The 22252-nt window shown below is 38.8% G+C and overlaps 1 protein-coding gene across 1 annotated transcript in view; it reads left to right on the forward strand.

Moving 5' to 3' along the window:
- Nucleotides 1-3089: 3089 nt before the first annotated feature.
- Nucleotides 3090-22252, forward strand: part of cplx2a (complexin 2a) — a 40930-nt gene continuing 21767 nt past the window's right edge. The window contains exons 1-3 of the mRNA XM_057844622.1: nt 3090-3179; nt 5796-6049; nt 7047-7136. Coding sequence (XP_057700605.1) covers nt 7106-7136 — 31 coding nt within the window. The 5' untranslated portion in view covers nt 3090-3179; nt 5796-6049; nt 7047-7105. The remainder of the gene's footprint in view (nt 3180-5795; nt 6050-7046; nt 7137-22252) is intronic.

Consider the following 22252-nt stretch of genomic DNA (forward strand, 5'->3'; position numbering starts at 1 on the left):
TAGGGGTTTTTATCTCTTGGTTGTGGGAATGTCAATAGGCGACTTTCGAGCATGTTATGTTCTAATGAGATGATTAGAGAGGAGCATCTGCCACCACCCTGACCTGCACACAGTCCGAGTTGCGTGACGTCCGAGTTGCGCTAGATTGCGAGGGCCCGTTCAGTCCTGCTTGCAGGCCTAGTTATTTATTGCTGTATATATTTTTATTTTATACTTTATTATTTTCATAAATACTGACTTTTTTTCATGTACATTTATAGTGACAATGAAAGTAAAGTGAAATGAAAATGGAAGGGTGGAAAGAGGACCGACACCCCATGGAAGTGTGGGCTGTGTGATGTCGCCCTGTGTCGAATTCCAGGACGAAACTGCTTTTCGGAGTGGCATGCCTGAAAAAAATTTAACTTGTTTATTGTAAATATTTTTGAAAATACTTTTTTTCCCAATGTTATATATATATATATTTTTTTTTTCCCACAATCAGTCTTCTCAATTTGTGTATATAAATGTGTGTTCAAGAAGCTTGATTGTGTGTACATAGTTTTCATCAGGTGATGGGCCGCAATACCTAAACTCATAAAGAGATGGCCTCTAAACACTTTTTGTGTTAGATGGTATATATTTTTTCACTGTTCGGTCTGCTGTATATAACCTGTTTTGACTAGAGCATGTATAAAGGCAAAAAAAACGCCTATGGCTATACCTGTTGTTTATGTTGAATTGTCAAATATAAGACTATTTATTCTAAATTGTTTTGGTTGAATGTTCATCCTAACATGTTGAATAAATATTACAAAGTTTCAAAACGGTTCGTTACGCATGTTTGGTTGTCAATTGGACATCAAAATTAAAAATTTTGACAAAACGATTTTGGAATTTTTGGTCTGTTTGGGCCCAAAATGATGATTTATAATTGGTCAGTGAAGGATACAACAGTTTGGACATGAAGTTCAAGGTGTCACAAAAAAAAGGGACCAAACCAGGCCATCGTAAACAATTCTTTCTTTGAAATATAAAGGCAACTTCAAAGGCATGCAAAATCAGACAAAATAGGCCCAGACCTTAAAGGGTTAACTTTGAAGGCCACATGCCTCGTGGCCCAAAACCGAAAATGAAAACCCAATGTCGATATTATCCGGTATCATTTTAAAATGCTGTTGTCGTGTGGCGATAGTATCCGATAATGTCCGATAATATCGGACAACTCTACTCAGGATTTTTGCAATGCAAGCATGCCAGAGTCTTTTATATATATATTTTCTTTAATATATATTCATATAATATTCACATGTTTTAAAATCTTCAGTTTCCTTTCATTTGAAGTTAATAGTTAGAATGAACTTATCAAAAACACTAAGTTTGGACTGATAAAAATCTCCTTTTTCAGTCCTCATTTGTGTGCAACTAGCACATCACATTTAAAGGGAACATGAAGGTGACTGCTCATTTGCTGTGAATTAGGGCTGCAACTAATGATTTTTTAAATAATTGATTAATTGGACGATTAGTTAAATGATGAATTGATTAATCGGATAAATGTCACTTTGGCGGGGTAATATTTTTTAACCTCATACTGTATGTTGCTCACACAACATAATTAACGATACGCATTAAAAAAGACAACATTTATTTTTTGGTGCTGTGAGCTACGCACACTAGTGTTGTCATCGAAGTATTGGGCATCCATTCTCTTAGCTGTCATATGAATGGGATGATGTGTGTGGATTCTTTATAAAAAGAAATGAGACAACTTTTCTATCTAACAATAACTCAAGTGCTGATGTGTTTCTCCAAACACAATACAGATGGACACTTAGGACACTAAGTAGCCTAATCGCCAATATTGTTAATCTTACTGAAAAAAAGTAATTAATTATAGTTACAAATTACTTCTCCCAAAAAGTAATTGCGTTAGTAACTCAATTACCTGAATGTAAGAATAATTAGTTACTTGGCAAAGTAATTGGTGATAATTACTTTTTTTTTCCACAAAAAAAAAAAAAAAAAAAAAAAAAAAAACATTGGCCACACTATGTGAAGTTTTTTTGTGAAGGTTTTTGGTACAATTGGCCCGAGCCCAATTCTTTACCCTAATTTACCCTTCACCCTGAATCAACTGTTAAAAGTTGTTAAAATTGCTCCCATTATTGCATTAGTTCCCTTCTCTCTACTTTCGACAAATGAAAGTTTTAAAACTATTTCATCATTTAAAGATAGATTCAAGTCAAGATTTTGCCGATTTAGAAGTATTTTAGATAAAAAGTTACTTAGGTTCGTTAGGAAGGTTCTCTACAACAGAGCCGTAATAAAAGGTCTACTGCTTTAAGATGGCGGCTGTTTACTAACGCATCTAGTGCCATGTCTGTCATTTTGCATCTAGTTATATCTATATACAGTATATGCAGTGTTGTTAATTTTACTTTAAAATAGTAATTAATTACAGTTACAAATTACTTCTCCCAAAAAGTAATTGCGTTAGTAACTCAGTTACCTGAATGTAAGAGTAATTAGTTACTTGGCAAAGTAACTAGTGATATTTTTTTTTTCTAAAAAATAAACAAAAAACAAAACAAACAAACAAACAAACAAAAAAAACAGGTCACACAATGTGAAGTTTAAAGGATTTGGGGGACAATTGGCCCTAGCCCAAGTCTTTACCCTCCACTTAACTAGACACAAGGGTATTGCGATAACTAGCTAGTAACCTTTGCTATGTGTGGAAGTCATTTAAAGTTGTGAATCAACCGTTAAAGTTGTTAAAATTGCTCCCGTTATTGCATTAGTTCCCTTCTGTCTTCTTTAAACATGTGTAAGTTTTAAAACTGTTTCATCATTTAAAGATAGATTTAAGTTAAGATTTTGCCGATTTAGAAGCATTTTAGATTTAAAAAAAAAAAAAAAAAAAAAATTACTTAGGTTCGCTAGGAAGGATCTCTACATCAGGGCCTTCCTGAGAGGTCTACTGCTTTAAGATGGCGGCTGTTTACTAACGCATGTAGTCATTAAAACATGTTGCCAATGCAGCTGTGTCTGTCAATTGCATCTAGTTCTATAATATGATGTCTACCGTGTCATGTGGGCGTAGTTTGTCGGCTATGGCTACAGTCAGGTATTATTGGAGCCACCTAGCATCGCGGTTGCAACGGCGTCTTCCCCACTGCTGCTCTGCTCTCGTCCCCGTGAGTCCGTTTCTCTCAGACTTTTTTTATTCAACCAACTTAGTAACGCATAGTAACGCACGCCTTTCCCGCCTCAGTAACGGTAACGGCGTTGCCAAGATGAGAAAAGTAATTAATTAGATTACTCATTGCTGAAAAAAATGACGCCGTTAGTAACGCCGTTATTAACAACACTGCTAATCGCTAACTAGCTTAGCACTTCGTGCGGAGTAGTAACGTCTCATCAACAAAGAATAAAAACAATACTTCATTTACTGCAGGCATGAAAATGGGTCAGGGAGGTGAGAAGGGTGTGGAGGAAATATGTTCCGGTACACTGTACAACTAGGGCTGTCCCAAACGACTAATTTTCTACCGATTAGTCGGCAGACTATTTATTACTAATTTAGCAATGAAATTTTTGATGACGCTTATTCATTCACAAAACATTTTGGAACACTTAAATTCTTTATCAAAGTACAAATAAACACATAAATAACAACAATAAATTACAAATAAACAATGAGGTCAAATGCTGATAGCATTAACTCGTGCAAAAGAATGGAATGTAAACAGATTGAACGCTGACTTCGCCTTTCCATCGTGATTCAAAACAATTCTTAAAAAAAAAATCTAGCATTAATATTATAGTATACTACTATATATAATAGTAGCATAATCATTGCCAATTGGAACATAAAGGGTGTCATTTTAAAGCTATTCTTAGTGTAGAATCTGAATTCTGAAGTATGTGGGATTAACTCCAGTATAAGCTTTCCAGCCTTATACTCCGCAAAAAAAGCTCTTTATGCCATTGCATGTGGTGTCAGTAATAATTTCCCCCCCCTTTTTTTCGTTTGCAAATGCTGTTAACCAGCGATTCTTCATGTTTAAAGTATCACCTATTCACTGCAAGTTTGCGTTTTGGAGATGACTGCCAATGTTCTATAGCAGGCTAAAGTCAGTTGTCTTTTTTCCTCATTCACCTCAATGTAGCAATGCTAACTTTTACGGTGTTTAATATAGATGTGTTTCCTTATTTTATGTGTCTGAACTTTAATTCTACGGCGTGTTGATGACCAATAAACATCTGTGAAAGGAGTCTCATATGCCATCAACGCACGTGTACACAAATGCACAAATGTATGTAAATGGTGTTGGTGTTATATAGCGCTTTTCCACACATGTGACGATAAAATGCAGCCGTGAAAATTACCGCCCTCATTTTTATATACATGCCATGTGATAAATGGACTCATTGCACATCGCGACAGGCTTAGCAGCTTCAGTAAAACATGTCATTAGTTAGTAAGATGGACTTGTCTCCTGTCGTCTTCCAAAATTACAACTGGGTGACTGCGCTTTAGGTGTTCATTCACGGCCGACGTGCAGCCATGCTTGGCATTGAAGAGACAGGACACAACAGTGAACCCTCCTTTGTTTCGTTGAAATAAGTCAATGTTTTGGCCACTCTGGTGCGCTTTTTTGGCTTTGTGCCGCTTTCCCCGCTTGCATATCAAGCATCCGACATGAAAAAATCTCCCGACCCCCCCCCCACCTAAAATTTTTTCTAATTTGCTGAAAGATGAGAGATTTTCATGCCTGTTACTGACCTCTGACGGAGGCACTCCGGATCTAACAACACAAAAGACAATCTAACTCTTGACACTTTGTGATACACTATTATTGATTCAGCCCAACCTGAGTGTAGCAGTGAACTCTCTCCCTAATCACTGGCACGCACGGAGCCTCACATTACATTACACATCACATTTGTGTGTACACTGTACACAAACAAGGACCCAAACAGTACTGCTCATACAGTAGTTGCAGGCAAAAATCGATTATCAAATTTGTTGGCAACTACAGTGGTATGAAAAAGTATCTGAACTTTTTGGAATTTCTCACATTTCTGCATAAAATCACCTGATCTTTGTCCAAATTACAGAGATGTAAAAACAGTGTTTGCTTTAACTAAGACCACCCAAATATTTATTGGTTTTCATATTTTAATAGAAATGGTTCACTTTCTTATTTTTCCTCCTTTTGTCATTGTTTGCATAGTATCCTCATTAAAATATGAAAACCTATAAATATTTGGGTGGTTTTAGTTAAAGCAAACACTGTTTTTTCAAATGTGTGATTTTGACAAAGATAGTATCACATGTGATGATGATTTTATGCAGAAATGTGAGAAATGAGAAAAAGCTTCAGATACTTTTTCATACCACTGTAATTTATTAATCGATTAGTTGTTGCAGCCTTACTATGAATGGAGTCACTCATTATGTTTTTGTCTCCAGCGTTGCAAAACAATCACTTTTAAATGTGCAGGTCTGCATGCGTTCACTAAATTTACAACACCAGAATTGAATTTCTTGTATGTGAAGTTTAAAATAATGTTTGTGCTAGTAAACGTTCTCATTTCCCCTGAAGTACATTTTTTTCAGGAATGTATATGTACGATCTATGCATGAAAATGTATGAACACTAGGTTTAATCTTTAGATGTTACATGCCAATGACACCGGCTCTTTAAATGAAGCTATTACTATGCTCATGCGTTGTCTCCCTCCCCCTTGACTACGTATCTCCCAACCCATCCCCTCTCTCTGTATGCTCTCATCTGGTCCTGCAGGAGCCCTCTCCCTCCTCTTCCTCATCCCTCCTCCTCCTCATCCCTCCTCCTCCGCTGCAGCCTGACTCCGACACAACCGGCATGTCTGCAAACTGAGAGGCTCGATCTATCATTTTTTAAAAAAGACACAACAACTTGTATATTCTGTGCTTCCGTTCGAGAGGAAGAAACAGACTGGTCATAGACCAGCGACGTTTTTTCCCCCCGTTTCTGAATTTGGGCTGAGAAAGACTCGGAGAAGGATCCAAAACAAGGTAAAGGATGACAGCACTGTTGGTGCACTGCACGGGACAGGATGGGGACATGTTGGTGCACTTGCCAAAATATGCTGCTCGCTCTCCGAATGCCCAAATGATATTACTTGTAAAGCGGAAATGTATCGTTCGACCGAATGCTGAGTTAAAAAGGGTTCATGTGAGGAGAAATTGACGCTGCAGCAGACGATGCTGATGAGGAGGCAAAGGAGGAAATGATTTTAAGAGGCTGCTGCAGATTAAGGCACCCTAAGTGTAATAACGTGGACTGCTGCAAGTTTTGTAATGAAGCAGAGAACAAGCGAAGCTGAAAGATGGAGTCAAAGTGGCTTTTTCAAGTATCGTGTGGAGAGAAATGTTGAAAAATGTCCAGCTATACCACATTGAGCTCTTTGCTGCAATATCACTTGTACTTTATATTGAGGTGATTTTGATTAAAATTCAAGAAAAGAATTACAATGCATGCTCTCTATTGCACTTTCAGGATACGGAACGCGATGATGACACTAGAAAGGTTATCTTTCTGACACAAAACAGGGCATCTCGAGCTCACCTTGACCCTCTTTTTGCACTTTCATTTCCCCCCGGTGCTTTTTCCTCCAGGAAGATACATCACAGGTAATAAGTATAGTGTCAGCAAAAATCCACACAAGATGGATTGTGGTTGTAAATCAAGGGCACGGATATCTCGAGAAGAGTCGAAAGATATGGTACAGAGGAGGGTCAAGACTAGTTTGATATGCAAAGTTTTTGCCCATAATAAAGTGATTCATAAAAGAAAGAATACGTGATTAATAATAATAAACTCTTGCAACGAAAATGCCACATTTCTAGAAGCATTAAATGGTATTTTCACCATTCCTTAACCGGAGGTCATTTGCCCTATTTTTTCACGGCTCGTTCTCCTCGTCCTTGTCCCATCAAACTCTTGTGTGACACCCAGTGGAATGAATGTCCTAAAAGACTAAGCTGAAAGTGCTTTGTCCCCCGGCTGCAGGTCCATCCGTCTCCGATAACGTGACCCGCTAAAGGAAGAGAACACAGAACTGCTTCATCATGAATTTTGTAATGAAAGCTGCACTGGGAGGTGAGTTGGCTGCCAGGCGACGGCTTGATTTAACAGCACTGCAGTGTCGAGGACGTAAACGGGATGTTCAGCAGAAGCGGGAGCAGAGAACTAGCTCGTGCAGTTCTATAGGGACCGGGGAGGCTTAATTCATCCTGCACCAAACTACACTACGCAGCAAACGCTGCTCTTAGTTTTAATCATTTATACATTTAAGATACATATTATTTTAAAGGGAAAGACAACAGCTCCTCTTACCGACCTTCACGTAAAAGTCAGTTAATCAGAGTATTTAAGTACTGTATGCAAATCGCAAATTTAGCAGTCTACTCATAATGGAGAAAATTATGTATTAACAAACAAAAAAAGGACACTGCTTACGAGTGTAGCCATTTTGTAATGTTACCCACATACAAATCGATAGACTTGTGCACAGGTACATGTGATTATGGCTTTAAATGACGTAATAAGATACTTGCATTTGATTGGCTAAAATAGCTAAAATGTCTGCCCCCATCTGGGGCACCCTTATTCTAGAAATACTATATAAAAAAATTGAAACTCTGTGTCCACCCCCCAACCCCCGCCCCTTCAGGATGGACATAGTAAGGGTGTTGTCTTTCTCTTTAAGGTAAGAATAATTTCAACACTCAGCAACAACAGAAGTACAACGTTTTTCCCCGTCACGCTAACACTCTGTATGGAGGAATGTTTTGGAACACATCAATCATTACTCTTTATTTGTAATATCCAAATCTATGGAATAAGATCGCTGTCAAAAAGATTCGTACTTTATTCACATAGGCCACGTTCATACTACAGGTCTTAATGCTCAATTCAAGCCCGCCCCTGCCTAAAAGCCGAGTTCAAGCTAGGCGCTAACAGTGATGCACAGCTACGTACATCGCTGCCGTCCGCTCGCGCTCTTTGCTGACATTATTGCTGCATGAAACCCGTTTTGGTGGACTTAACAGTTCAGACTGCAGCCACATTCTGGAAAAATCTCGTCCAGATCGGATTCAAACCACATACAGTTGTATGAAAAAGCATCTGAACCTTTTGGAATTTCTCACATTTCTGCATAAAATCTCAATCAAATGTGATCTTATCTTTGTCAAAATCACACCGATGAAAAAACAGTGTCTGCTTCCAACCACCTAAACATTGATAGGTTTTCATATTTCAATGAGGATGGTATGCAAACAATGATAGAAGGGGGAAAAGTAAGTAAATGAACCCTCACATTTAATATTTTGTACCCCCCACCCTTTAGCAGCCATAACTTCAACCAGACGCTTCCTGTAGCTGCAGATCATTCTGGCACATCGACCAGGACCCATCTTGGCCCATTCTTCTCTACTAAACTGCTGTAGTTAAGTCAGATTCCTGGGATGTCCGGCATGAATAGCTGTCTTTAGGTCATGCCACAGCATCTCAATGGGATTTAAGTCTGGACTTTGACTTGGCCACTCAAGAACGTGTATTTTGTTCTTCTGAAACCATTCTGAAATTGATTTACTTCAGTGTTTTGAATCATTGTATTGTTGCAGCATCCATGCTCTTTTTAGCTTCAATTGTCTGACAGACGGCGTCAGGTTTTGCTGCAAAACATCCTGATAAACCTTTGAATCCATTCTTTCATTAATGATTGCAAGTTGTCCAGGCCCTGAGGCAGCAAAACAGTTCCAAAGCATGATGCTCACTCCACCATGCTTCACGGTGGGGATGAGGTGTTGATGGTGGTGAGCTGTTCTATTTTTCCTCCACTCATGACGCTGAGTGTCCAAGTGCTTTTTTGCGAACATTAAACAAGCTACAATGTTTTTTTAGACAGCAGTGGCTTCCTCCGTGGAGTCCTCACATGAACACCCTTTTGGCCATAGTTTTACTTTGCCAGTGATTTCTGTAAGTATTTAGTAGACACTCTAGGGTTCTTTTTTACCTCTCTGAGTATTCTGCGCTGAACTCTTGGCGTCATCTTTGGTGGACAGCCACTCCGTGGGAGAGAAGAACAGTGCCAAACTCTCTTCATTTGTAAACAACTTCTCTAACTGTCGATAGATGAATATCCAGACTTTTAGAGATGGTTTTGTTTCCTTTCCCAGCTTTATACAAATCAACAATCCTTGATCGCAGGTCTTCAGACAGCTCTTTTGACCGAGCGATGATGCACATCAGACAATGCTTCTCATCAAGACAATTCTTACCAGGTGTGTGTTTTATAATAGGCAGGGCAGCTTTAAACCACTCATCAGTGATTGGGCACACACCTGACTTAAATTGTTTGGTAAAAATTGGTTTCAATTGCTGTTTAAGTCTCCTTAGGCAGAAGGTTCACGTACTTATTTTTCCCCCCTTCTGTCATTGTTTGCATGCTATCCTCATTAAAATATGAAAACCTATAAATCTTTGGGTGGTTTTAGTAAAAGCAGACAGTTTTTACATCTGTGTGATTTTGACAAAGATCCGATCACATTTTATGGTGATTTTATGCAGAAATGTGAGAAATTCCAAAAGGTTCAGATACTTTCATACCAATGTCGCTAGCAGAAAATAGGCTTAAAAGACAAATTTTAAGGAATAAATTAGTATATTTAATCTAAAAAAAAAAAAAAGCTTGTCAGAAATGTTCTTTATTCAAGAATAGATATTTCTCAAAAGATTATTCGAAAGCATTTTTTTTTTGTTACAGTATTTAGATGAAAAATTACCAACTTTCAGATGCATGGGCTTTATAAGAACAAATAGTAGTATTTACTTAAAGTACAAATAATAATCTGACGCATTAATCTGTTAACTAGTCTTTAACACTCAAAACAAGATGGAAAAAATTATTTGACTAGTTTCAAGAAAACTAATCTTATTAGGATGTTATAAATTTGCAGTGCAGTGTTTCTTCCGTTTTTGTTTGGTTGTTTGTTTGTTTGTTTGTTTTTTGTTGTACCGGTAGGCCAGGAGTCATATACTTTTCCCTGAATAGTGTATTATCCTCTTAACATATTAAATTTGCCACCTAATTAGTCCTCAATCTGGTCATGTAATACATCCTCCTTGACAACTCCAGTTTTTTAGAGGAGAGCAACAATGTGACACCGGCTGTTGTAATTCAGATGCTGCACACGTAGCATTGAGACGTGAACGACGCAGAGCTGTTGTTGTGCAGGTTACAGAGGTGTCTTTGGGTTACGGTAAGGATGGGAAGATAAAAAAAGAAGTGCTCCCACTGCTCATTGGAATTCCGAGGATGCCAGTGCTGCCTCATCTCGCTGTACTTTATACAGCTGCTGCGCTATACTGTATGAATCCCAAAATCAACTGCAATGCAACGGAATTAGTGGCTGCAGTGTGCCCGCAGCCAGTATATCTTTGTTTTTGCTTCAAGTCAATAATTGCATGGGAGGGAAATAATCTTTAACCAATTGTTATTTTTCAGGGTAGGCTTCTCTCTGAGTTTAGTGGTCAAAATAACCTTGCGTGTATCGATGAAGCACAGGTTTGCCAATACAAGGATGAACACAATCCAACTGAAAGGCTGATCCAATTTGCTCAGGGTTCCAAATAATTTGCCCCAGAGGAATTCATTGAAATAGAATCAATCTGCTCCAACTTCAAAATGCGGCATACTAAAATGGTAAAGTCAATATTAAGGTAACAGTTTAAGAATATCAAACGCAATACAAGTGCAAATTTAGGTTAAGGCTTCATGCAAATGTGATCAGGTCTTATACACTGTACTTTTTTTCTTGTCTCTACAAAAGAATTTTTAAAAATAGCAACAAAAGGCAAGGTTTGCTTTTTAAACTTTTTTTTGCTAGGCAGAATCTATCTTTATTTCAAAGTACATACTATCTAATTATTCATTTCAATTGCCATTTAAAAGCTTGAATACAATAGTGTGAAGTGCAGCTAGGCTTGAGTCTCTGCATTCATCTGCATAATTTGCCCTTGTTGGCTAAACAAAAGCATCCATATCATTTGATCTTAACCACACTCTTGTAAAAGCATACACTTTTAACAACAAACAACTTCAATGTGGGCTTGCTTTGCAAAGCTCTCCCCATACAGCATAGTACTCGGAGAGGTGTGTCCACTTTTTCGCTTTGAGTAATCTCAGGGTTCCAAAAATTCGTACGACACAGCCTCTCTTTTGATTGCACACCTCACGTTCAGAGTTCCAGTGTTTTTTTTTTGTGTGTTTTTTTTTGACGAGAAAAAGCCCTTATTCATTTCCAATGGCAAAAACATTGATATTTTCCAATTTCAAAATGTATGTCATCCTACATTTCAATTTACATAATTTAGACAAAATCCATGGAATCAATCAAAACACATCCCCATTTAATTCCATTAGCCCCATTCATTTCTAATTGGAAAAAATATGACCAGATCACAAAGGCCCAAAATCTACAGGAAGTGACCCATAAATGCAGTGGTATGAAAAAGTATATGAACCTTTTGGAATTTCTCATATGTCTGCATAAAATCACCATCAAATGTGATCTGATCTTTCTCAAAATCACACAGATGAAAAAACAGTGTCTGCTTCAATGAAAACCACCCAACCATATATAGGTTTTAAACTTTTAATATTTTAATGAGAATAGTATGCAAACAATGACAGAAGGGGGGAAAATAAGTAGGTAAACCATGACATTTTATATTTTTGTTTTTAGCTTCAACTGTCTGACAGATGGCCTCAGGTTTTCCTGTTAAACATCCTGATAAACTTTTCATTAATTCATTCTTCCATTAATGATTGCAAGTTGTCCAGGCCCTGAGGCAGCAAAACAGTCCCAAATCATGATGCTCCCTCCACCATGCTTCACGGTGGAGATGAGGTGATGTTGGTGAGCTGTTCCAGTTTTCCTCCACACATGGCGTCGTGTGTTACTCCTAATCAATTCAACTTTGGTTTCATCGGTCCACAAAATGTTATGCCAAAACCTCTGGCGTATCCAAATACCTTTTTGCGAACACCATTCTTGGACATTGCTTTACCTATAGTTGATGTGTGCACAGGGATATTGGACTGTGCCAGTGATTTCTGTAAGTCTTTAATAGACACTCTAGGGTTCTTTTTTACATCTCTGAGTATTCTGCGCTGAAGTATTGGCATCATCTTTGGTGGACGGCCACTCTTTGGGAGAGAAGCAACAGTGCCAAACTTTCACAATTTGTAGAGAACTTCTATGACTGCCGATTGATGAAAATCCAGCCTTTCAGAGATGGTTTGTTTCCTTTCCCAGCTTTATACAAATCAACAATCCTTGATCGCAGGTCTTCAGACAGTTTTTTTAACCAAGCCATGATGCACATCAGACAATACTTCTCTTCAAGACAATTCTTACCAGGTGTGTGTTTTATAGTGGGCAGAGCAGCTTTAAACCACACATCAGTGATCGGGCACACACTTGACTTGAATGTTTGGTAAAAAATGGTCTCAAATGCTCTGTGGGTCTCCTTAGGCAGAGGGTTCACTTACTTATTTTTCCCCCTTCTGTCATTGTTTGCATGCTATCCTCATTAAAATATGAAAACCTATAAATATTTGGGTGGTTTAAGTTAAGCAGGCACTGTATTTTCATCTGTGTGATTTTGACAAAGATCAGATCACATTTGATGGTGATTTTATGTAGAAATGTGAAAAATTCCAAAAGGTTCATACAACATACTAAAAACTGAAAATGGTCCAAAATGTACTGAAAGTGAGGCTAGAACTCCCCAGAAGAACATAAAAAATAACAAAGTAAAAGTCGAAAGAAAGAGTACTCACTCATTCATTAACATTTAGTGAATGAAAATAGCATTAGCCTGTAACCACTAAAGAGTGGTTCGAGCCACAGGGGTACTATTTAAACAGTTGTACATTTCATTTGCACTCGAAGAAAACAGTTCATTATTTTTATCTTACTGTACTTGAAACTGACATTGACACAAATGAGATTCACCTTGTATGCTGGAACCATTGCCTTGTGCTTGAATGTCCACCAATCCCAAGTACTTCGCTGCTGACTCAGCACTTCCCAACTCATCTTGAGTTAGTGTGACAGAGTAAGGGGCTGTTAAATGAGGCAGACATTGGTTTGAGGGAATGAGTCTCCTCAAAGCAGGCTCAGCTATCAGCAGAAACGGTCTCAGTTTAGCAACATTAGTGCATTTTGTTATCGTAAGTGCATTGTTCAAGTGAGTTATCTGCTCCTGAATAAAATTGTGACCTACAGTATATTTGGATGCCAATCAGTCTCTAATTTCAATTCAAAACAATATGTTTCCATTTGGAAATACTAGAATAAAATGAAGTCTTTCAGCCCTATTTGCAATGTTCATAAAGGTGTAAATCGGTATTTTTCAAATAGGTGGTGTGTATTCAGCGGTATGTACACTGGAAAATATGATAAGTTGACTTTATGCAAGCTTGTTGCCTTACAAAATGTAATTCATGCTACTTACATTAATTAGATGCAATTTACTTAATTATTTCAAGTTTTAAGAATTCAAATTCTCAAACCTTATTAATTGGATTATAGTCAATTGTTTATTTTGAGTTTGCAGTACTCAAATTAACGTATTTTCTGCACTATGAGGCGCACCCTTAATGAAAGGCCTATTTTAAAACTGCATTCATATACAGGACATTATAAGGTGCAATAGTAGTAGTTGTTGGGGTTGCATTATGCATCCACTAGATGAAGCTGCGTTAAAGAGAATATCATGCCATGATTAATTAGTATTGATCCATATAGAAGGCGCATCGGATTATAAGGTGCACAATCGGCTTTTGAGAAAATCAAATGCTTGTAGGTGCGCCTTATAGTGCGGAAAATACAATAACTTGAATTTATTAGATTACAGTAACTTAGAACCCAGTCGTGGTTGCCGCACCAACCTATCATCCATTGCGGCGGAACAGATAAATAACAGTCGCTACAATATCTACTTTTTTATAAACTGTCACGTTGCCATATACAACAAGGCAACGTGACATTTTATAAAAGAATAAAATATTTACTCCCCAAATTGATGTGAAGTAAAGTGAAGGTGTTGAAGAGAGCTCTGGTTGACGGTGCAGTTCACCGTGGACATGTGTGGGAATGATTTGGTGTTGGGAAAGCGTGCAATAGACGAGTCATGTCTGAATGAACGCCCAAAGAACACTGGGTACAAAAGAATATTTAAAATAAAATAAATAATTATTTTTTCTAGTTTGACTTAACTGAGATACATCAAGTTAGGCATGTTGTCCAGCCCCAAATTACTACTTACTTATTCAAAATTAGTGTTCACAAAAGGTTGATATAAACTGAGTTTGGTTTAGTTATCATATTCAATTAAGCTGTATATTAGCATTTACAGTGTATATAATAACACGTTACATTTACTTGAGAACCTTTTGAGAAAAATGTTCTTCTAACAGTGGTTTTACCATGCCATACTTTTGACTTTTGCTTACACTGTGAAGAAAACACCCTACTCTTAATCTACTACGTCGGGCTACACTAGAGTACTTACACCTTTCGTCTTCTACGTTAGATTTGACTTTATTTTTGGCAGAGATGCCGACAGTGGCTCACCAGTTTTACCAATAAGATATCACATGTTTGCAACAATAATCATATGACTCAAATGTACCAATCAGACGTAACATAATGTCACATGCCCACACGCAAGCTTCCATGTCGGAAGTCACCTCCGTGAAGTTAGCCCCCCATCAGACGCAAATTTATAGAAAAATATTTTCATTCGTTTGTGCTGCTATCATTTTTAAGATATTAACAATTTTATAGGTCAGTCTCTGTTTGTGCTATATTTGTGCTGTAAAAATCTTCGTTTTGCTGTTTTTGAGATATTGAGATATTAATTTCGAGTGATGATGTCACGCATTCCCCCGTTTATTTAAAAATGGACCTGGAATGGCGCCAGTCGTTTATGCTATGGTTGTGCTTGTTTGTGCTGTAAAAAAAATTGTTTGTGCTGCTATTATTTTATAGATATTGAGATATTAATTTCGAGTGATGATATCAATCGCAGCACCTCCGTCGCGGCTGACGAAGCGTACCAACTCTCTCAATAACATTAACATTTGACTGTCCCAAAAACTAGCACAAAAAATATCTCAATATGTCAAAAAAGATAGCAGCACAAACGAAAATGTTTACAGCACAAATTAGCAAAAACGTAGCACAAACGATTGACATTGATATTTTTAGCCATTTTTAATCAAAATGGGGGGCTTGTTGACCTCAGGTTGACCTGTAAAAGAATTGTTTATATTTCAAAAACGATAGCAGCACAACAGCAAAAAATTCAGCACAAATGAAGGACATAATTTTTCTATAAATTTGCGTCTGATGGGGGCCAACTTCACGGAGGTTTGGAAGTCCTATGAGTACACCGGCCTGTTCAGTCAAGTGATGCCTTAAATTGCTGTAAAAGTTCAAAATATTTTACATAGATCCAATATTACTCGATTTCAAGCGCCCTCTCAGTATTTATTTGGCACTGATAGAGCACAGAAAACCGGAGATATGGTTGTTTACATTTTATGGTAGGATTTTTTTTTTCTCCACTAGAGGGCGCTTAATGCTCTTTGGACAGGTGATCTTTTTGTGTAGATGACATTCTGCTGAGGAAAATACAGCATTGTTTTAAAAGAAAAAAATCACACTGTAAGCAGTTGCTCACAATGTTACTCATTACTTAGGTATTCTTATTACCAGTGTTGTTTTTGGCAGCCCTTTTAATTTTCGTCTTAGTCTTTTGTATGAAAATACTTATTAGTCTTTGTCATCTTTTAGTCATCTCAAAATGGGTTTGTCTAACTTTTGCTGATGAAAACTGAAGACTAATTTCGTCTAGTTTTACTCGACGTTAGCTAAAAATATTTTTGTCTGTAAAATTTTTTAAAATTACTTCAGAAATAAATAAATAAAGGTTTCATTTTGAATGAACATTGACAGATGAGCACATATTGTAGCTTCTTTTGATAACAACAACACCAGCTTGGTGACAGTACAGGAAAACAGTAAGGTACATTATTTTCAACTAATTCTACACACCTACACAACCTAGTCCGAAAGTTTAAGAGGACGCTCACCGTTAGGATTAGCCTAATGCTAACGCAAATGCTATGCTAACTCCATGAGTTACATTTAGTGTGTGACGTTTACTCAGCATTGACCTTTAAAGGCTAAAGCAACATTGCATACTCTCTCTGGCCAAGAAAACTAATCTTACCGTGTGTGCAAGCCTGCATGGCTACTGGAGAAGACACACTGGTGAGTCGCGAAGTACAGCACGTCACGAGCGACACAACCAGATCCTGCAACGACGCAGGCTGACTACACATAAAAAGTCACACACATTGTGAACATTGAAAATATTGTGCATTTTCATCTCATTTGTAGTCTCCCAAAACACCTTTTTAGCTCATTATCGTCTCGCCATCGTCATGAAAAAAGTGTTCATTGACGAAATATTTTCACTGGCGTCATCGTTTATGAAAACACAAAATTTTTTTTTACTTGTACTTGAGTCAATTTTTTGGATGACTACTTTATTACTATTATTGAGTGATATCATTTTGAAATAACGCTATTCTTACTTGAATCCATTTTTTGGTTACTCTACTCACCTCTGTGTGTATTTAATGCTAAATGACAAATAAACTAACCATGTTCCTTCAACTGTCTTTTAGGTCTCGCTAATAAATATTCACTCATACAGAAAAAAAAAGTTGTATTGTGAACAAATAAGGCTGCTTCTATTTAGGTTAAATAATAAGTATTGCTATTAATATCTCAGCCCCTCATCTTACATCAAACTGCTGTATTTATAACACATTCAGCGTACATTTGGAATTAGACCGAAAACAACACACCTTCAGATGTTTTTCGACCGCTTCAGAGTGTGTCGCGTGGCACTCAGCTATGATTGGAAACCTTTTCTTCATTGCTTGATTGACCCACAACCGTACCACTCACACACACACACTTTCCTATTTTCACCTTGTAACTTTTTTAATTTATCAGATTGACCTTGAGCACCTTCCAGTGTTTGTGTGGAGTGGCTTGACACAATGGGTGGCCAATGGCTAGCATTTATTTGTGTGTGGCGGCTTTCCATCCACAACCAGCCTCGGCACTCCTCCTGCTGGTGTACCTTTTCGTACGACTGTAACACTTTTTTCTTCCACTCGTTCTGTCAACATGCTCGGATAACCTTTGAGACACACATTTTGGGTTTTTAGTTGATCTGGAAGCTATTGTCATGAGTATTGCAAGACACAAGGGCTTGAAATATTTTAATCTATTTGAGGTGCCCCCCTCAACCCCCCTTTAACTGTGTCAAGGTTTGCATTCCAAATGAAGGAAAACTTCCTGCGGGAATATTTTACCTGTGTGAAGTTGGCCCCTCATCAGACGCAAATTTATAGAAAAATTATGTCATGCGTTTGTGCTAGGTTTGTGCTCATTTGTGCTGAAAATTTTTTTTGTTTGTGCTGCTATCGTTTTTGAGATATTAACAATTCTTTTAGAAGTCAATCCGAGGTCAACCAGCCCCTTATTTTGACTAAAAACCACCCAAAATGGTTTCAATCGTTTCTGCTGGTTTGTGCTGTAAAAATTTTCGTTTTTGCTGTTACCGTTTTGGAGATATTGTTATATTAATTTCGAGTGATGACCTCACGCAGAATCCCGTTTATTTTTATTTATTTATTATTTTTATTTTTTAACCTGTCCTGTTCAGCTGCTTGACACAGAGAATGGAGATCTGAGTGTCAGATTGATCTGAACAGTTTTAAATGTACCACATGAAAGTATGACATACATCCATTGTGATCATTCAACGTACCTCGTTAATTCGGAGAAAGCAGCAAACAGGAAGCATTTATGGGGGAACAAAAGCAGAGAGGGAGAGGGAAACAGAAAAAGCACAAACAACAACAAGAAATACATTAAACACCTACTCTAACTATGAATATGTTGGAGCTACCGATAGCTAGTTGTATTACCGGTTGGCACCTTTTGGGGGGGGCTGATGACCAAGGAAAGAGGGGGTGGGGGGGTTGAGAGATAAGTGATTGGTGAAGTGTAACTAAATCAGCCATCTGGTCTAGAACCCAGTGTTTGTGTGAATCCCTTGCGAGTGTGAGAATGTTGGCATCCTATTCTATGCTGTCTCATCACTAATCATGACACCGAGGTTTCCTACTTGAGTGTGTCTAATTTCATCTTGTCATGCGTGAGTTCCATCTAACATGTGATAGTCCCGCAGGCGAGTAGAGATGCTGCGTGGGTGCCACCCCAGGGCCACGGCCCTTCCCTAGCCAATCCCGGAGCGGGTGGGGGGACGCAGCCCATCCCTCCTTCCGCAGTCCAGCAAGGGAACCATCGTCACCCCCCAGGGATCCAGGGTGGTCCCTTTGGCCCCCATCAACCGGCCTACAGGGATGGGAAGAGGGGACGCACCAACAACCCCCACGTCCACCCCTACCCTTGCCCGCCCACCCGGTCCACACGCAACAGCCGCAGCCCCCCAACCGGCACCGCAGCAACCCACGAAGCCCAGGGCAGGGCAGGGCCCCCCCGATGAAGCACGCGACATCCAGCCGACCCACCGGCGTCCAGCCAGCGACCTGTGCCAGAGCACAGGGCGGACACCCAGAAGACAGGGGAAGGCAGAAGAAGGAGAACGCCGAGGGGCCACTGCGGAGTGACGTGAGATTGGAGCCCCGACCTATCCCCATTCCCACGGCCATCAGCCCAGGCAAAGGGGAGGCCACACCCTGGGAGCCACGCAATAGAGAAAAAGCGTGGGTCCCACCCACCACCCTATTACTGTGGCTGCCAGGTCCCCGACTGGCAGCCATTACCCAGCACTGTGATGGTATTGTGTAGAGAGGGTATTGCCGTGTATGCGTTAAAATAGGAGCGCTCGGCTTGGGGGAGTGGGACCGCTGCATGGAAACCCTACCCTGCCGCCCGTCCCACCGCCCCTTGCTGGAGCTCCCCCGTGGAATATGATGTGTGTGGTGCTTTAAAAGAGGTGCGGGAATGGCAGGGCTTGCCGTGAGGAGGTAACTGTGATGTCACCCCCCAACAGGTCCCATCCATCCCACAACCTTGGTGTGTGATGCATTAAAATGAAGGGGGAGCCTGCCCAGGACTGTATGGCTCCGTCCTGACTTTCCCAAGAGGCATGAATGAGTATGTAGGTGCCAAGGTGAAAGATATTTCCAGTGCAAAGTGAGGAGTGCGTGAATTAAGAGGCAGGCTCCCATCGTCTATGCTTCATTTGTGCTGCTATCGTTTTTGAGATATTAATTTTGAGTGTTTACGTCACACGGCCCCCTGTTTATTTCAAAATGGACCCAAAATGGTGCCATTCGTTTGTGCTACGTTAGTGCTGTAAACATTTTCATTTGTGCTATCGTTTTATAGATATTGAGATATTAATTTCGAGTGATGACGTCAATCGCAGTACCTCCGTCAAGGCTGACGGGGGGCTTGAGATATTAATTTCGAGTGATGACATGACTTGCAGCCCCCCATTAATTGCAAAATGGACACAAAGGGGTGCCATTCGTTTGTGCTACGTTTTCACTAGTTGTTGGGACTCCCTTCTGTTACCGTTATAGCGATGGAGGTGCCTGGATTGATGTCATCACTCGAAGTTAATATTTCAATATCTTTACAATGATAGCAGCACAAACAAAAATTTATACAGCACAAAAGTAGGATAAACGAATGGCACCATTTTGGGTCACTTTTGCAATAAATGGGTGGGGGGGCTGCGATTGAAAAACGTAGCACAAACGATTCACACCATTTTTAGCCATTTTTAATCAAAATGGGCCTGGTTGACCTCAGATTGACCTATAAAAGAATTGTTAATATCTTAAAAACGATATCAGCACAAACAAAAAAAATATAGCACAAACGTAGTACAAATTAATAACATCGTTTTTCTATAAAGTTGCATCTGATGAGGTGCCAACTACACGGAGGGGAATATTTTATGTAATGTTAAATTCATAGTACAGATGCAACCCGGTAGCTATATTTATTTATTTATATTATGCTGGGCAAAGCTGAGCCTATCCACTAGCCATAGACTTCATAATATATTGATGGGACACGAGGCGCTAAAACTGCGCCACGCCTTCAGGGAGGGGGACTGCCCACACCTAGCGTCAAGAGGAGTTATTCTCAAACACACGCACTCAGCGATCTAACGCCGGATTTAAGTTGAAAAAGTACGAAAGCTGTATAAGAACAAGAAGGATTGTCTCAGCAGTGATTTGTTCAAGGATTCAAAGTAATAATTATTATTTTTCATACCATGCATGCATTTTGAAATGTGAAAAAATCAATGGGGGAAATTAGCTGCTACAGCATTGGCATCCTAATTCGCAATATTTACGTAAAATAAATGCTAACTGGCCATTTTTTGCTTTTAATCATGAATTCAAGGACTTAAGCATTTATTCACAAGAATTTTCAGCGTGAAAAGCTCTTTGTTGTAATAAAGCAGCACCACATTGGCTTAAGACTAGCATCACATTCGACATATTTTAAATGCTACCTGCCCGTTTTTTTTTTTTTTTTTTGCTTCTATCCAAGAATGGAGACTGTTTTACTTTCATATCTATAAGAAAATTCAGGGATTCAAGCATTATTTCACCAGAATTTTCAACGTAAAAAGCTGTCTGTGTTTCCACTCGGTCAGCTTTGACGGAGATAGGCCCCCTATGAATAGGCTCCGTGTCCCGTCAATATATTATTCAGTCTAGCACCAGCTTTTCTCTTCTCCTTTGGAAAGGTTTTTCGAGGCAGATCTGCACATGAACCTCAAGTGATAATGAAGTGGGAATGAATTGCTTTAATCTGCTGAAGGTTTTTGAAGAGGGAGGAAGCAAAAGGTTAGACTTCCTACCTGTCTCTTTGAATTTAACAAATAACTTTGAAGGCTGAGATTAATGTTTCACAAAACATAAAATTCGCTAATTTAACTTGAATTCTAAAGCATCACTGCACTGCCCATATGACTGAACACGTTCTTTCGTTTTGATCTATTGGCTCTGCATAATTGGAAATCGCACAGCAATGTGCAAATTAATGTTTGCGACTATTGTCTCGTAATGTGATTCTATGAAAGGCTTCCAGACTTTTAGACCACCTGACAAGTTTTATTTTTCCAATGTCGACTTTTACAACAACTCTTAAATGAGCAAGCGCTTCAATCCAGTAATTCTCTGAGCAAGACCCGTGTGACGCATGATCGCCTTAATAGAACTGTTTTGACAGAATATTGCTGTATCTCTTGCAAATGGCACACGAGAGCTTAGCTCACGGCTCATTTTAACTCGGGCTTTTGTCTCTCCGGATCTTCTTCTTCTCCTACTATTTTTTTCATCATCTTTTACAGCTAAGCAAAGACAATTTAAATGTGCTAATGAGCTTTCAGTGAGAAGTGATCAAATGGTGAAGTCATCTTGAGAGTCATTCGACAATGAAGCTAAGCTGACTGTGAGTCACTGCTTCAATTATAGCCATGTGTTGATACAATATTGATGTATCCACAAAGATATCGAGTCTTATTTAGCAAAATTCTCAAAATAAGCATCGCTTTTCATTGTAATGCTAAAACACAAGTTTGTAATCGTAAATGTTTGCTGTCACTACATTTACAGATGTACAGTGGTACGACAAAGTATCTGAACCTTTTGGAAATTCTCACATTTCTGCGTAAAAAATTACCATCAAACATGATCCGATCTTTGTCAAAATCACACAGATGAAAAAATAGTGCCTGCTTGAACTAAAACCACCCAAACATTTGTAGGTTTTTATATTTTAAGGAGGATAGAATGCAAAAAATGAGAGAAGCGGGAAAAATAAGTAAATGAACCATCACATTTAATATTTTGTGGCCACCCCTTGGCAGCAATAACTTCAGCCAGACATTTCCTGTAGCTGCAGATCGGTCTGGCACATCAATCAGGAATAATCTTGGCCCATTCTTCTCAACAAAACTGCTGTAGTTCAGTCAGATTCTTGGGATGTCTGGCATTAATCGCTGTCTTTAAGTCATGCCACAGCATCTCAATGGGGTTCAAGACTAGACTTTGACTTGGC

This window comes from Corythoichthys intestinalis, chromosome 8 (assembly GCF_030265065.1).
Source record: "Corythoichthys intestinalis isolate RoL2023-P3 chromosome 8, ASM3026506v1, whole genome shotgun sequence".
Taxonomy (NCBI): Eukaryota; Metazoa; Chordata; class Actinopteri; order Syngnathiformes; family Syngnathidae; genus Corythoichthys; species Corythoichthys intestinalis.